The sequence below is a fragment of the Lygodium microphyllum genome, chromosome 18, assembly GCF_053477565.2.
Source record: "Lygodium microphyllum isolate KBCC chromosome 18, Lygodium_microphyllum_v1.1.10, whole genome shotgun sequence".
NCBI lineage: Eukaryota > Viridiplantae > Streptophyta > Polypodiopsida > Schizaeales > Lygodiaceae > Lygodium > Lygodium microphyllum.
The window spans coordinates 79,712,123-79,730,331 of NC_141152.1; the positions used below are offsets into that span (position 1 = coordinate 79,712,123).

At 45.4% G+C, this 18,209-nt stretch overlaps 1 protein-coding gene across 4 annotated transcripts in view; it reads left to right on the forward strand.

The window, feature by feature from the left end:
- LOC148021062 (uncharacterized) overlaps positions 1 to 18,209 on the forward strand; it is a 118,696-nt gene that overhangs the window by 26,348 nt on the left and 74,139 nt on the right. For all 4 annotated transcript variants that reach the window (XM_087698916.1, XM_087698917.1, XM_087698914.1 and 1 more), the window contains exons 5-8: positions 9,321 to 9,447; positions 9,613 to 9,707; positions 10,009 to 10,132; positions 10,225 to 10,305. In XM_087698916.1, the coding sequence (XP_087555042.1) occupies positions 9,321 to 9,447; positions 9,613 to 9,707; positions 10,009 to 10,132; positions 10,225 to 10,305 (427 nt within the window). The remainder of the gene's footprint in view (positions 1 to 9,320; positions 9,448 to 9,612; positions 9,708 to 10,008; positions 10,133 to 10,224; positions 10,306 to 18,209) is intronic.

Consider the following 18,209-nt stretch of genomic DNA (forward strand, 5'->3'; position numbering starts at 1 on the left):
TTACTCTCCGTACGAGAGGTTTTTTTTCCCAGATTTATTCTCTTTATTTTATGCACCTATGTTACATATTTTCAGGCACTTATCATGTTTCACACACTTTGGGTGTAAACACCCTCTTACAACCCTAAGGTTTAAGGGTTCTACCTTGTACTATCTTATGCTTCAGTCTATTGTATTGGGTGTCATGCTTTCACTCTCCATGTTGTCTACTTCACTCTCAGTTGAGCTTCGATCCAATCCTACTCTCACAGAAGTTTGAGCCTCAGGACACTATCAGTCATTTTTGCTTTGTACTACATAAGTACATGACCAACTTCGACGCATGCAGTCTACCCTTTCAGAGGCACATCTAGTGGAAATAGTACTCCATAAGTTTTCCTTGTAGTTTGATGGAGTGGAAAATGCTTTGAGGGTGAGACATCCTCTACCCCTATGAGCTTCACACATATGTCCTTGATGCTGCTCGAGCACGAGGCATCTTTGTGTCTACCGGGGAGGCTTCAGTCTCATTATGGAGGTTCCAGTGAGGCCTTTACCAAGGCGCAAAAGGGATCCGCTTCTTTAGATCGAGGGAAGGGCTCGATGGCCTCTTCCTTTACTGCTTTCTAGTCCAAGTGATGCGGTCATCCCTCATGACTCTCTAATGTTAGAGAGGGAGTGTGAGAGGGTGGTGAGATGGGGCAGTAGAGCCTCATCTATACAAGTATACAATTGCACAAGTTCTAGAGGGATATCTCTGATGCATCAACGGAAGTCTTGTAGGTTCAAATCCTAGAGTTGGGATTGACATTCAGGTTCATGATGAGCTGGTTATTTGACATGGAGTAGGATTGACTTCTAGTCTGGTGCTCTCATGAGGGGAGACTTTGGCGGTTTGGCCAACGGGGAATCCATGGTTACATATGTTGAGAGGCATTTTTGACAGGATGGCCTTGTATGCTATTGTAAGATGTTGATGATAGACATAGAGACATGCTATGGTTCTTTATTTTTAGGACTTGGTACGATCAACATTGACATTAGGCTCTCTCCAAGGCACCTTGGTGGTGGCTTGATCACCCACAACTTGGGTATCCGGAGTTCTACTCTGGTGATTCTATGTTATGTGGACTATGGTGCGTTATTATCACTGTATCATTGTATTGTATTAGGTCACTCATCAGCTGAGAGAGGGTGTTAGCAGGATTGTTAGCTTATGTGTGAGTTTGTGCATGCGGCCAGCTGGCTAGTATTTAACACTGGCTGATCAGTAGCTATATTTGGCATATTTATTGCCTATTTATAGTGGGGCTCCTCCTCCTCTTCTTTAGTCATCATTTTTCATCAGGTGGACTTCCTGTTGGAGAGAGGAGCCAATGTCAGTGCCGATGCCCATGCAATTAGAGACTTACTGTTGCATGCGACAGTCTCGTGTTTGGTACATGGATTCCATTTTCTGAGCACATCTCTGAGTTTTCTTCTTTGCAATGTTCTCTCTTTCTTGCTCTTTTGTCTTGTGTTCAGCAGTTTATTTCAGCACTTGTCTATGCTTCCATTGCTGCACCATTTCTCACATGAACTCCCGTGTTTTGAGGACTGGGGTAGAGAGTAGGAGGGGAAGAGTGCATGGTACTTTGATGGATCCCGAAACACAATAGACAGCCTCTAGATGTGTTTGACAGCAGCAAACACAGCAGTATGATGCAGCATCAGTGTCAAACAAGTAGAGGAAGGTGTAGAATGTGCAAACGCAGATCAGGTTGATGACGTGGCAGCTATATACAAGGGCCGCGAACAGCAAAACATAGGTCTGTTGGAGTCGCTTGAAGGTTGGGCCACAACAGTTGGATGCAAAGGCAGTTGTATGCTGATGTCAACAGGCTGGGTGGCAGCATCTAGAGGTGGGGTGTGCATTAAATGCAGGTTGGGACATTCTCTAATAGTAGTGGCGAGCTGATATAGGCGTTGAATAGGCTGAGAACCTCCGTAATCAGCAATAGGGGCTTGGATAGCAGGTGCCGAATGGTAGATAACAATGGTGGCCAGCTCCAGCTGAGTTATCCTATGCACATGGTGCGGACACCAAAGAGATAGCACCTGCAAGCTGCAAAAACGAGGTATTTATAGATGGTTGGGTCCTCCCAAATTAGGTTTTGGCTTATGGGACACAAACACTCTCTAGGAATACATTTCTTTTATTGAAAGTTTTGGTAATTTTATTAATTAAGTTTGTTTTGGGACTATTTCAAGTGGCTAAGCAACATGTAATGCATTTTTAGCTCAACACCCCTCTTAGGTCCAAAAGTGGAACTAGAAATGGATTGTACTAGCCTAAGGCTAAATATTTTTCTTTTCCTCGAGGTGTCCCACCCCAAAGCAACTAGGGCATTGGGCAAAAGGATACACATTGGCTGTCGAGTGACCTACCAAGACTCTATAGGTGATGGTAATCTTACCAAAGGAAGCCCAAGTGATCACCCCAAAGAGACTAGGGCATCGCACAAAGGATGCTCATAGGTTGCCCAGTGGCCTACTAGGATCTCCAAAGGTAGATAGAACCACAGTGGACTTTGTGTCTCTCTTTTTTTCTTTGTGAAGGGCTTATAACCTTTGTTTGACTTAGCATTCTATAGAGGTTTTCAATTAGTTTCCAATCTATTGAGTAATTTGTTCCCTGAGGGGAGAATAGAGGGTTGGTCAAACCCCATACACCACAAAACAAACAAGCTATCTTGATCAGTGTGTGTTGGTGATGAAGAAATCTGTGGAGGGTATCCGGTAAAGCAAAAAAGCGAGGTGGTAGTAAAGGGAGACTGCCATGTAAGCTGTTGTGAATATGATGGATCAAGAGTTGCCCACTCTTTGGCTGAAAAGGGATAAATGTGCATAGATGCATGTTTACAAGAACAAAATGCCAATGCATGGGATGATGCAAGAGGCAATGGATATCATCATACTCATGCAGAATCCTATGCAAAGGTGCAACTTGGACAATGCCTTCATGGGGGAATTGTTCATTTGTCCCAATGCCCTTTTTACAATCACAGTCATCTAGAGGATGTGGACAATGATACAATGTACAAAAGAATAAATGCCTATGAAGGAAACATGAATCAAAATCTTGTCATCCTCAAAAGAAGAAGGACGATCCATCTAAATGTGGAAGGAAAATCTAGAAGGAATCACCCTCTCCCTGTCAGTTTGAAGCAGTAGGGGAGGGTGCAATCACCTTGATCATGGGTAACAAGTATTGAAGAACCATCTGATTGACCACTTTGGTCAATATATCAGCAAAATTATTTGATGTAGGTACAACAAACTCTAGGTGGATGTTGCCTAGCATAAGAAACTAAGAAATGTGGTGGGAATGGAGAGAGAGAGAGGATAGGGGAGGGGGAGGGGGTTGGGCCCTTGTAGATTGTGAGTCAAATCCATTGTTATGTAAGCTTCTGAGTGTTATTAAATAATACAAGGCAATCTCACTCACTCACATTTTCTTATGGGCACATGCCACACTCATCCATGATGAGTGGCTGTTTACACACAACTGCTCAAATATGTGATGATGAGTGGCTGTTCACACACATCAATTTCTCAAATATGTGGATCACCAATAAAAGACATTCAAATCAGAAAGCTCTGAAGATCCAAACACATATGGCTATCACTTTGATAGGTTTTGGATTGAGCTACATTGAGATGTTTTTGGAGAATGAAGGTCAATTGAGAAGGTTTAATTTGCAGTTGGGATTGAGGGATTTTCTTGCTCTGAACATGACACGAAATACATTGGCATCAATGACCTCTAGTGTGGCTCTTGTCCTTGCCATGCATAGCCTCAAATTTTTTTGTATGGCAAAATTACCTTGGGAGCAACTAGCTTGAGAGCACCAAGTTCTTTACTTTTTGATTGTTTTTGCATGTATAATTGGTAGTTGGTAGCCCATTAGGCTTTTAAACTATCCATAGGATCTTTCTTTTGGGAAACAGAACAGCTGGTTGGTGATAGCAGATTGAACATAGGGATTCCCTATGAATAGACTTTTCTGTTTGCTAAAGGAGGCCCATTGAGCAACAAAAGGATTCAGAAGGCAACATAAACTCCTAAGTCTGTGATATCTGGAAAGAAATCTGTGATATAGTTCTTGATTGCTAACATCCCCATAGTTGTTAGGTACGAAAGGTATGGTACGATAAAATACGGTACTAAATGGTACCTTATGATTTTATAATGTACGGTACGATATTAGTACGAAAAAAAAATTAAGATGAATTCTTAAATAACAAAAACCATAAATCAGTAAATTATGGATTATAAAATACATGTTTAAAGTGAAAATAGCCATTTCATTATAGAGAATAAGATGAATACATGAGGGTGACCATCGCGGTCGCATGGGCTGTGCAAAACATGCGATACAACTATAGTCTAGTACATGATATATTTGATAAAAAAAAAGAGAGACCTATGAATCTATGATGAGGCATCACTATCATCATCATCATCATCATTAGAACCATCTGAGTGCTTATCAAGAAAGTCTGAAGTTGACTCCTCGACATTCAATGATGAGACACACTCATATACATCCTCATTGATGAGGTTACCATCATCATCAAATGATGGCTGCCTAGGTGGCGGCTGTGTAAGCAAGGGGGGGATGTCATCATGAGGCACAGAATGTGAGCTACTAGAGTCCCGCCTTACATATGTCTGCAAGCCACTCGAACCACCCCTTCTCGATGATGGAGGGTATCGAATGACCATGCCCCTGCTACCACCTACTCGAACTCCTCTCCCAAGAGCGCGTTGACTGCGAGTGTTACGAGTATCTGTTGCTTTAAGCTCTCTATAGAGCTTTGCAAAAATCATCTCCTCCCCCTCGTCCACCTCCTTATGTATACTCGGAAGAGTGTCGCCCGTCGACTTGAATGTATCAACATTAATCTACACAATGCAGTGATGCACGTAAGATTGATCATTGTAAATGCTAAAGTCTAGATTGTAAAGTATAAACTTCAAAGTTCAAAGTTTAAAAGTTAAAACAACAAATTTTAAATGTTATGGTTAAGTGTTTAAACTTTACCTGCTTTGGACTATCCATGCTCATTATAGCCCTCATCATGCGTAAGTTAGTGCGGCAATAGACCAGCCGCTCTAACTGTCGTGTGCTAAGCCAATTGCGAATCTTTGTGTGAATGAGAGAATAGGCACTTCAGTTTCTCTCACATGCATAGTTGTCAGGTACGAAAGGTACGATATGGTACAATACGATAAAACACAGTATTAAATGGCACCTTAAGATTTTATAAGGTACGGTACGATATTAGTACAAAAAAAAAACTTGATTATTTTGGACTAAAGATAATAGAATAGATATTTCAAGTCTAAATAGCAATGCTATTAGAGTATATATAAGATTTGAGGGTAACATGCCAAAACCTAATGGTGCATACGCAACATGCGCTATTGCTATCTACAACTTATAACCACATAGATGGGAGTGGATACATCATACATGCATGATCATACAAATAAGAGAGGTGTGGGCTTCAGAGAGAGAAGGTTGAGAGCAATTGTTTGAATCTCAAATAACCTAATCTCATGGGAGAATCATATTGATATAAGGAGCATTTCGCTTGTCCCAAAGTGCAGTTCGAATGGGAAAGATGTATTCATTAAGTTGGTACCTTATGGCACTAATACGTAAGGTACGATACCATAAAATATGGTATAGTATCAAACCTTTTGTATGTGGTACTAGTGCAACTATGCTCACATGCACCCGAAGAGTAATCTTCGGCATGGACCCTCATGGCTAAGGGCTGAAGGGTCTCCAGTGCATATCCAAAGTTTTGCTACCAAAATAAAGGCTTTATAAGTGACTCTTTTCTCTAACAAGTGGGAGAAGCAAAAGCCACATGCCCTCTTTGATCTGCATAGCATCCTAGCTCCTCCAGCATTGCATTATGGTCATTCATAGGGACCATACGAGTCAAATAAGCAAGCTGGTCCAAAAGGAACTCTCTAACATCCATGACCGCCAGTGACTTGTAGGCCGGATGTACCAATGCGGCAAAACCATGGATGGGCTTATGTGTCCACGTCCATATTCTCTTTGCTATATCTAAAACATGTGCATGCTATGTCTCTATGATCAGTGTATAAGTACATGCCTCTACCAATGCCGCTCTAAAGAAGTGAATGAGAAGGCCCATGGTGGACTCCTCACAATCACTCATACGTAACACCATATAAAAGGGAGTCACGACAATAACAATGGCACAAACTTTTTGCCAAAACTGCTCATTAAGGCATAAGTGTTGCATGGCTTTGACCTCCTCTGTCTCATGCTCATCCCACTCATTCCATAGAGTGGACACCACTGTCTGGCGCAAGGTGGGGGATCGCACCTCATAAAGGCGTTTCAACAATAACCAAATGTAAGCAAAGCGAGTTGAAGAAGGCTTCTTCAACTCCAGTGTGCTATGCTCACGATACATCGCAAGCATCTTTACCTTTACCGTGAAGAATGTGGCAATGGATGTACCTTTGCGGACCACCCTCTTCACCCACTTGAGCTTCCCAATGTCCTCCATGAGGAAGTCCAAACAATGACTTGCATATGGAGTCCACACAATCGTAGGGAACTCAGCCTCAAGCAGATGGACCATGCATTGACAATTCGATGCATTGTCAGTAGCAACTTGCACCATATTTGAGGGGCCCACCTAACCACAATTTACAAATTATAGTAAGTATACTCGTTACTAATAATACTTGGAAATTGGAGGTGAGAGAGAGAAAGAGTCTAGAGAGAGTTGAAACTTGAGGCTTTCAAGTTTCAAGTTTCAAGTTTCAAGAATGAAGAGAGATGGGGCCCGGGAGTTGCGGGCCTTGCGACCCGAAGGGAAAGAGAGAATCGAGATAGATCATAGATACTAGAGAGAAATTAATTATTAGAATAGGGAGATAGATAGCTGTACCTGAATGATAGCTTGTCGAATGTGGCGGTAGATGAATGTGCTTGTCATTTTCTTTCCCCTCTTGCCAGTATCTACGGCCCGTAAAAAGTAAGTGCCGAGTGGACATGAGATGAGTATGTTGATGATGCCCCGTTTCTTACGATCACTCCATCTGTCGGTGAGAATGGAGCAACCATATTTATCCATGCGGCCCGAATAGAATCAAGGGTTCTATCAATCCTCTCCTTCTCTTCATCAATCTTTTTAGTTCTCATGCCATTGTATGTAACACTGGTCCATCCTTCACATGGATCCACATTGACAATGGCTTTTACCATCTTCTTCCATTGCTCTTCCTTTAGGACATTGAATGCAAGATTGCACTCAATCACTGTGCGTGTAATTTCAACGTTTGTAAGTCGTTGCCTTTCTCTAAGAAAGGCAACCGATCCACGCACATGACCGGGAGCTTGAGAGAGAGAGGATGGTCTCTTCGGCACCGCATGAGCCTTCACTCTTTGTCTTTTATCGGAGCCGGATGCGGACGTGGAGCCCCCACTGCCAATGGTAGAGGCCTCTCCCGCATCGGTTGAAGATACGGCCACATTTGATACTTCCTCGTTAGTAGGCATAGGAGTTGGTGCAGATAAGCCACTTCCTCCTCCTCTTGTGGATCCCCCTCTCATCTTGGCGAGAATCTCCTCCGTGATGTTTTGAGGGATCTCCTTGTATGGAGCAACTTGCCCCCCTGTCTTGGAAAGATGTGGAGAAGCCGAGTTGCACCACTTGTATAGCGCTTCCCGCAATACTTGAAATGTATTTATACTTAGGGTACGTAAGGGTGCATTCACATGTACAACTGAATAATGTGTGCGTACTATACACGGAGGTGAAAACGGGCCTTTATCCCAACAACCTTCCACTTAAAGGTCCGAAGTGAACCTCTAACCAACTCCGACTAGTCATATGCAATGCTCATGCTGAGCTTTGCTTAGACTTTTAGTGAGAACATCTGCAGGGTTGTCCTGCGTTTTGATCTTGGTCAATGTGATTTGACCATCTTTCAAAATCTGTCTGATATAGTGATATCGCACATCTATATGCTTTGTGTGTGAATGATACATGGCATTCTTAGCTAGATACACAGCACTCTGGCCATGTCCAATGGTGGGAGTTGGACTTCCTTGTGTCCCTCTCCACATGGATCACATGCAAATTGAAGGCCTCGTGCTTCTCATGAGTCATGGTGCTGATGACGGATAAAGAGGCGAGAGAGAGAGAGAGAGAGAGAGAGAGAGAGAGAGAGAGAGAGAGAGAGAGAGAGTCTTGACTCTTGAAACTTGAGTCTTGAAAGTTGAAAGGGAGGGAGACTCGAGAGGCCCGAGGGTTGGGGTAAAGTTGAAAGAGCAAGAGTGAGAGAGAGGGGATGGGAGATGAGAATGGCAAATGCTTTGATAAGGTGCGGGATAGAGGGGATGGGAGATGAGATTTGAGAATGGCAAATGCTTCGATAGGGTGCGGGAAAGAGGGGATGGGAGGTGACTCGTGAGATTCAAGAATGATAAATCACAAGTCCATTCAAGAATCAAGATCCAAGAGAGGAAGATGAGAATCAGAGAATGGTAAGTGCTTACTGAATTGGTGTGGAAGCATGGAGGAGAGGAGCACCTTTTGTAGATGTGAGAAGGGTCAAAGTTCAAACAGTCAAAGAGAGAGGTGTCAACGGCCAAAGAGAGGGCTGCAAGCTGCAAGGAATCCAAAGAGAGGGGGAGTGCATGGCTGGAAAAGGGGGTGGGATGGGGTATCCAAGGCCCCCCCCCCCCCCCCCCCCCCCCCACCCAAAAAGTCCAACTGTGCAGGAAACGTGGAAAATGCGGGACGTGGGGGCGCAGGAACGTTGGTTGCAGGATTGAGGACGTGCAGGTCAGGTGGCCCAAATAGGTCCGTCTTAACCTATGAATTTGTACCATACGGATGGTGCTGTACATCGTACGGAGGCAACTATGAATATCCCATAGACAAATATTCTCTTTCTTTAATACAAAGATTTTAGTTTTGGGTTTTTTTTTGGGGGGGGGGTTTTTTCTGGATATCCCTTATTGTACTCATGAAATATTCTGAAGTACACAAGGGAGACATTTTCGGTGCTTTTAGAAGAGATGATGTAGGAATCTGAAAGAATGGAAAGGACTTTTGGCCTTCTTGCATGAAGGTAGGCATCCTTTTGGTAATGTTTTGTGTGTTTAAGTTTCTTCCATTTTGTCCAGCTATTGGAAACTGAGCACAAAATTTGCATTGGCATACACATGTTGTTTGGGTCATAGTTTGTGCTTCATGCTATTGATGTGCATCTTATGTCTGTGATATTATTGCAGTGGATGTCGTGCTGATGCTAGTGAGGCAGCTGTGGTTCTCCTACCATCCAACATAACAGTGTTCACATTGGACTTTTCTGGTTCCGGGCTTTCAGAAGGGGAGTTTGTAACGCTTGGTTGGAATGAGGTCAGGGTTTGAAGTAATTAACTCGCCTGCAGGTTTTAATCCGGTCATTGTTTTCATGTCTGAAATTATGGATGGATTGAGGTTAGGACTCTGCAGTAATGAACTGCAGAGGCAAGTTTTAATGTGGTTTAATTTTATTACCTGAGGTTTGTGGTTTCTTGTTAGATGGATGATCTCAAGGTGGTAATTGCACATTTGCGGACTGATAAACGAGTATCGTGTATTGGTCTTTGGGGTAGGTCAATGGGTGCTGTGACAAGGTATTACTACATTCAGTTTACTTTTACTCCTTTTCTTTTTCTCTGTAGTTACACTAAAATAATCATGCCCTTATTGGAATCAGGAGTTGTGAAGGTTAGATCTGATTATGGTATTTGGTTGGAATATATTGATAGTTTGAAATAGTTGTTGATTGCAATTTAACTAAATCATACAGGAGATTAGAAGTAAGATTCCTGTAATCATACAGAGACAAGTTTGGACTAGTCTTACCTTGCAAAAGCACTACATTTTCATAAGTAAATGCAGCTAACTGGTTAATTCTTTCTGTTAAAAATGCAGTCTGATGTATGGTGCTCAGGACCCTTCAATTGCTGGAATGGTTCTTGATAGTCCCTTTTCTAACTTGGTTGACCTGATGATGGAACTGGTTGACCTTTACAAGTTTCGCCTTCCTAGATTTACGGTACGATGTTCTCCCAGCACCCATAAAGAAGTCAAAATCTCCATGAACTCTTAATTTATGTTTTCACGAGGAGTTCATGTTTATTTTTTCAGTTGAAAGTCGCTATACAGTACATGCGCAAAGTGATCCAAAAGAAGGCGCGGTTCGACATTATGGATTTGGATGCTATTCAAGTCTGTCTCTTTCTCTTTTCCCTACGATCGTTTTCAATTCTGCAAGCATAGTGAAAATGAACCAGTAAGATGTAGCTTTCTTTGCTATACTGTGACACTTGGTTTGTGGAGTGGATACTTTCTTTCTTTGTATTATTAGATCTTAAGAGATTTTACTGTAATCTAGAGCTCTCTGTGGAGACTAGTATTGCTTTCTGTATTCTAGTAGTATCTTATCGTATATAGAAACTAGTATGGAGTGCCCACTTGAAGATCTTCTAGATGTCATTCGAATCTGTATAGATCTAGTCAGAGACATTGGAGCTAGCTGTTTGGATAGTCTAACTGATGTGATCCTGTCACAATTTGGAGTGGATATTTAATCCACAAGATCCATAAATATGACTGAAGACTGAATCCATATGGTGACAAGTGACCCCATAGGTCAAAGACAGGCACCAAAAAACTTGCCACAATCAGTACGTGATCCCCTTGTGGGTTGTATTATTCGACATAAGGTGATAGGATCACACAAACTCCAAGCATGGCATCACACAAATCCTTTCAACATTCTGCTCTTCAATCCTTACCCCCAAGTTAATAGAGGGCAGAGATACAGGCTACAAATAATGAAATTTTTTGATCAGCACCTGCTGTTGATGACAGTGAACCAAAGGAGAACAGATGTGTAGTGTCACAAAAGTTCCCATATGCTTCGTATATCTTAATTTACAAAAAGATTGTGCAGACAACAATCTGTCCAACATAGCCCTTTAAAATACAGTCCATACACTGTAACGGAGGTACAGGCTGTAAGCCTAAGTGCTGCACAATCTTTCCACGGTTATAAAGCTAGGTTGGTGCAATGGTAGGATATTAGGGAACAGTGAAGAGGAATAGGAAAACAGCTAGTCAACTTTGATAGACAGCAACCCCCTTCTTGCCTTTACAGCCTCTAACCACAAAAGAGGTTGCGAGTGTTCAAGGAAAACAAGAATAAGCTAGGATTTCTAATTTTTGTTCGACTTCCCTCTTTTATTCTATTAGAGTTCATAAAATAATGGCTTGAAACTAATATTTCTAAGGTTTATAATCCAGCCCTAAAAGTTCAATCAAATGTTCTCTCACTTTTAGAGATCTATAGACACACTCAATTTGGTTGGGTTATCACACACATGCACAATGCACTTGCATTTATGCCACTAGACTCACCATCCCATGTGCTTGAACATGGATCATGCGTGTATAACTTAAAATCTCCATTGCCACATGACATATCTACACTTGAATCTCTAAAACTAAAGGAGTTGGATTGTGGACAGTGGTCCCCCTGCTGGGAAGCAGCACTCTTGCTTGAAGCAGGCCTTTGACTTCTGATGGAAAAACAGAGTTAACGCATGTGTTTGATGCAACAGATCCCTGACCTGTTCTTAAGTGACGTTTTGTCCTGTGAAGCACTGACAACTGCTGCCGGCCAACACAGCCCTGCCCACCGCCAGCTCTGCATGCCACCACCAGCCCACACTCTGCCTGCCATTCCACCCACCCCACCACCTTAGCCTAGCCTGGTCACCAACTCCCTGTCAACCACCACCTGCCTGCCTTGCCAATTCCCTTTGCCCTGCTTCTCTGCCTAGTACAACCTCCCAGTCCTGTCTTTCCTAACCATTGTGCACAACACTCCCACCTGCCGTTGATCCCCTTTTTCCCGTCTGCCATTCATACCTGCACCAACCACCCTATGGTCCACCTTCCCACCCCGCCCAACTGCTTCCTGTCAACATAGGTACTTCTATCCGCCATTCATACCTGCACCAACCACCCTATGGTCCACCTTCCCACCCCGCCCCAACCGCTTCCCGTCAACATAGTGTCAGAAGTGGAGCAGCGGTGGAAGCATAAACATGTGCTGAAATAAACTGCTGAAACACAAGACAAAAAGAGAAAAGAAAAGAACACGATACAGATGAGAACTCAGATGTATGCACGGGAAATGGAATCCATATATCTGAACACGAGACAGTCGCATACAACAGTGAGTCACTGGCTGCGTGGGCACTGGCACTGGCTCCTCTCTCCACAGAGTCTGCAGATGGTGAAGTGATGAAGTGACTGACTGAGGAGGAGCCACTGAGTATAAATAGGCTGAAAAAGTGGGGAGCAATAATGCTGGTCGGACAGCATTAAAGCTGGCCGACTGGTGTATAAAATGCCCCAATAGCATAAAATGCCACACCAGAAAAAAGCCTAAAATACCTAATAAAAATGCCCAGCCCAGATCAAGCTCAGACTCACACATGAGCTGACAAATACTCTGCTAACACCCTCTCTCAGATCATGGGTGATCTGATACAATACAATAGGATAATGAAAAGGGATCAGAAACTATACAACATAGAACCACCAAGTAGAACCATGGATACCCAAGCAGTGGGTGATCAAGCCACCACCAGGGTGCCTCGGAGAGAACGTGATGTCGATGTCGATCGTACCAAACACTTGAAAATAGAGAAGATCATAGCATGTCTCTGTGTCCATCACCAATGTCTCGCAGTAGCATACAAGACCAGCCTGTCAAAAATGCCTCTGAACATAGGTGACCATGGATTCCCCGCCTTTGGCCAGACCGCCAAAGTGTCCCCTCATGTGAGCTCTAGACGAAAGCCTCCCGCTCTCTGTCAGATAACCAGCTCAGCATGAACCTGGATGTCAATCCCAGCTCCAGGATTTGATTCCGCCAGACTGAAGTCGATGCGTCAGGGACGTCCCTCTCTAGAACCTGTGCACCTGTATAAAAATATAGATGAGGCGCGGCTGCCCCATCTGAACACCCGCTCACACTCCCTCTCTGGCACAAGAGAGTCGTGAGGGATGACCTCATCACCACCACTAGAAAGCAGCCGAGGAAGGGGCCACCAAGCCCTTTCCGCGATCCAAAGAAGAGGATCCCTTCTGCGCCTTGGACTTCACCTTGGTCGGAGGATCGGAGTCGGAGTCTGATGAAGGAGAGGACTCATCGGTAGAGTCAGCATCCCGCTTCGTCTTCTGCTCCTTCTTCCTGGAAGCCGCTAACTTCTTGCAGTCCTTCCGCAAATGTCCCTTCTTGCCACAGTGGTAACACTGGGCCTTCGACTTCTTCTTCCCGTCACCCCTCTGTGAAGCTACATAAGCCTCACCTCCATAATGTGCCGGAAGTAGCCCCTGTAATCTCAAGGATGTCTCATGCTCAAGAAGCATCGAGGTCATATGTAACTTATCATCAGTGGAAGTGCACGGTGTCAGAGTGCAGCGGTGCGGAAGCGTAGGACTGAGAGAGAGAGAGAACGCAGAGAGAAAAAGGGAGAGAAAGAGACACTGTACAGTGAAGATCTGCTGTATAAAGAATGCTGAATACAAAGATATACACGGGCGCAGTGCGCTGGACTGCGTGTCTCCACCTCGACGATGCGACCTGCTGTCCACCTCGAAGTCTGCTGCAGTCTGCACTGTCTGCTGTCTGAAATCTGTGAACAGAGACAGAAATCTGCACGGCACCGGTCTGTAATCTGCGACAGAGAAGAATAGGTAGACTGCAGAAGTCGTCGACAATAAATAGGCGAAAAACCACCTAGAACGGGGCGCCAGAAATAGGGCGCAGCCTGGTAGAAACGGCTGCAGGCAGTCGGACTGCCACGTGGCAGTCCAACTGCACAGTCCGACTGCAGCTGCTGGTCCGACTGCTGCTGCTGACTGTGCAGCTGCCTAAACAGGCTATGATCTCTAACACCCCCTCTCAGAGCCTGGACAGGGCAGAAGCCTGAGGGATCGGGAATGTTGCCGAAGTAGAGCCTGAGGAAGCGCCTTCGTAAACAAATCCGCAAGATTATCCTCCGTCTTGCAATACTCCACAGTGATGGTCTCATCCAGAAGCTTTTCTCGGATGAAGTGGTACTGGATCTCAATGTGCGTCGTCCGGGCATGAAAAACAGGATTCCTTGACAAGGCAATGCAACTCTCATTGTCACATCGCAGCAATGTAGGACGAGTCTGGGGGCACCCAAGCTCCTCCAACAATCTCCGAAGCCACACAACCTCGCATGTGGTGGAAGATGCGGCCTGATACTCCGCCTCAGTAGACGAAAGGGCTACCGTGGGCTGCTTCTTGCTACTCCATGAAATAACACCTGCACCCAAAGTAAAGCAGTAACCTGTTGTAGACCGTCTGTGGTCCACGTCACCAGCCCAATCCGAGTCGCTCCAACCTGCAAGTACAAGATCTGACCCATCTGTCCCTGCGGGGTAATGAATCCCCAAATCAGACGTCCCCCTTAGATACCGAAGTATCCTCTGAGCAGCCTGCCAATGCACCGTCTGAGGTTCACTCATGAACCCTGCCAAGAGCCCAACAGCAAAACATAGATCAACCCTCGTGTTGAGAAGCCAAATCAAAGACCCTATCAACTGTCGATAGCGGGAAGCATCTGCCAAAGGAGAAGCTGAATGGGAAGTGGCCTTCCAGTTCGGATCCATAGGAGTAGAGAGGGCCCGACAATCTTCCATCTCAAAAGTCACCAAGAGCTCCTGTACATATCTCTGTTGGGAGAGAAAGATCCCCCTCTGAGACTGATAAATCTCATGGCCTAAAAAGAAATGGAGTAGCCCCAAATCCGTCATCTCGAACGTCCGATGTAAAGCTGACTTTGTCTCCTTGACCTGCTGTGCATCATCACCTGTGACAATCAAATCATCAACATATAATACAAACAGCACACAACCATCCTCGGAAGTGTGAACATATAGCTGCGGATCGGCCTTGGACCGCCGATATCCCAACTGAGTCTGGAGGAACGAATCAATCTTCTCGTTCCAAGCTCGCGGGGCCTGCTTGAGACCATACAGGGCCTTCTTCAACCTGTAGACTTTCCCATCTGAAGAACCAAAGCCAGGAGGCTGCTCAACGTAGATCTCCTCCTTCAAATCACCATTCAGGAAGGCCGACTTCACATCCAGCTGATAAACAGGCCATCTCCTATGGCCAGCCAAAGCAAGAACAGCTCTAATGGTTGCCATACGAGCTGTAGGGGCAAAGGTGTCATGACAGTCAATCCCTGGGCGCTGGGCAAAACCCTTGGCAACAAGGCGAGCCTTGTGCTTATCCAAAGTACCATCACTGAGATATTTGGTCTTGAAGACCCACTTGACTCCAATCACCTTCTTCTTCGGGGGGCGTGGCACAAGTGACCAAGTGCCATTCCTCTCAATAGCCTCCAACTCAGCTTCCATAGCTTTCTTCCATGGGGCGGACTGTAAAGCCTCCTTTACGGAGGTGGGCTCTCGATCCTGCATAACTCGGGACATCAAACAATAATTGGAGCAAACAAGCTCCGAAGAATGCGCCTGGTGCCTCCGTGACCGCCGCGGACCATCCTGCGGTCCCCACTCCTCAGGAACCCCCTCGATCCCTGAATCACGGAGTGTGTCACGGGCCCAGCGAGGAGGAGGCCGAACCTCCCCTTGTCGTTCTCCATCAGTAGAAGACTCTGGAATGTTCACCGGTGGTAACTCCTCAGAAGGATCCGGTGGAACAGTAGACTCTGTGTCAGAAACAGAATCATAATCAAACGGCACAGGCTCCAGTGGAACTGTAGAAGGAGCCAATTTCTCCCCTGGATCTCCAAGAACGGGATGCTCCTCACCCGTTGAAGAAGCCGGAACCTCCACAAACCGCACATCACGGCTAGTATATACATCCCGCTTGACGGGATCATACAGTCGGTAGCCTTGGGACTGAGAGCTATAGCCAACAAATACCTGTTTTCGGGAAGCCGCTTCAAATTTGTCACGGTGAGCCTTGGGAATGTGAACATAGGCATCACACCCAAAGACCCGAAAGTAAGAAACATCTGGCTTCGTCCCAAAATAAGCCTAAAATGGAGTCATCCCTTCCACGGCCGAAGTAGGGGATCGATTAAGGATGTGGACTGCAGTAGCCACAGCCTCGGCCCACAGAACCTGAGGGGTCTGTCGGTGCTCCATCATGGTGCGCGCCATCTCGATCACACTGCGGTTCTTCCGTTCTAGAATACCATTTTCTTGAGGAGTATTGGTATTGGCAAACTCCTGGTGAATTCCTCTATCTGCACAAAATCGAGCAAATTCATTAGACACAAATTCACCTCCCTTGTCGGATCGCAAGGTCTTCAACTTCCGGCCTGATCGGTTCTCCTCAAAGAGAAGCCAATCCTTGAAGTGCGAGAAAGCTTCTGATTTTAGTGTCAAAAAATAGGCCCATGTCATCCTGCTATAGTCATCCACGATCAGCATGAAGTACGAGCTCCCACGCAGGGACTCATTCCTCATAGGGCCACATAGATCCGTAGATACTAGCTCCATCAGTGAAGTAGACCACCGCGAAGCTGTGTGGGGAATGGCATCCCGTTGCTGCTTCCCCCGTATGCAGGAGACACATGGATGCTGGCTCACCACTATATCCGGCAACCCTCGAACAAGCTGTCCACGTGACGCCTTCCGAAGATAGTCATAGTTCAGGTGACCAAACCGAGCATGCCATAATTCAGACTGTGACTGTGAGGTAAGAAGAAGAGAAGAGAGGGCAGTGGAAGACTTCAGTTTGTAAATGCCGTTCTCCTCATATCCAAATGATAGAACCTTCCTTGATTCACGATCAAGGACTCGCACAGTAGAACTGTCAAATTCCACCAAAAGACCAAGGGAGCAAATCTTATGAACTGAAAGGAGATGGTACCCTAATCTTGGTACATGCAAAACCTCTGAGGTATGGGTGCCACCTCGTCCATCCGGAATAAGTTGCATCTTACCCCGACCTGTAATAGAAACTGAAGAGCTGCCTCCAATGAGAACCTGCCCACGCGAAGGTCGCAGCTGGGCAACACCATCTGATGAAGGAGTCATGTGCCGTGAGGCACCACTATCAATAATCCACTCTCGAGATTGGGGAGCCGCCATCGCAGCATCAGAAGCATTCGGTGAAGCGTCCTCAATGACAACTAAATGTAGAAATGCAGCTGATGAGGGTGCAACCACCACTCCAGAATCCTTGGTTTCCTTCTTCTTGGTGTCCTTCGAGTCTTTGTCAGGGCAATGCTTCTTCCAATGGCCAGTCTTTTCACAAATATGGCATGTGGAGTCTTTGTCCTTGTCCTTCTCCTTGTCCTTCTTGGACTTGTTATCCCCCTTCTTCTTCTTTTGGTCCTTCCCCTTCTTCTGAGAGGCTTGACCTGTCAACGCCTCCGTCTTGGAAGCATTCTGTCCCTTTAACTGTTCCTCTTGGTCCAAGACCATAGGAACCGACTCTTCCCACCGAAGAGTAGACTCTCGCCCCGAAGCAATAAGGGCAGAGTAAAATGTACCGAATCGTGGCGGCAACTGGGACAAGAGTGTGATCGCCATGTCTTCGGAGGAAATTGGCTTCCCCGCATTCTGAACCTGCATCTGTAGCTGCCTTAGCTTGTTAATGTGTTCCCTTAGCGAAGAAGACTTATTGACGGACAAGGTCCGCATCTGTACCTCCAAAGAAACCCTCTTCATCAGGGTCATCCGATTGTACATTTAATCAAGCTCCAGCCATATCTGACGAGCCACCGTCAAGTGCTCGATGTGAGCGATCACGGCTGTAGTGCATGATAGAAAGAGAAAGGATCGAATCTTGGCATTCAGTTTGTCCCAATGAGACTGGGCCCTGGCCAACTCCGCACGAGCATCGGAAGAGAGTTTGGACTCATCTCTTACCGAAGGCCGGTCAATATCTTCCTGTACCAACTCCGCCAAATCATAGGACTCAAGAATGGCCAACATCATAACGCGCCAAATGCGGTAGTTGTCGCCGTCGAGCTTCTGATCTGTAGGAAGAGCCGGTAAGACAGGCACCTTCCGGTCCATAATCGCCTGGAACTCCAAGTCCATCT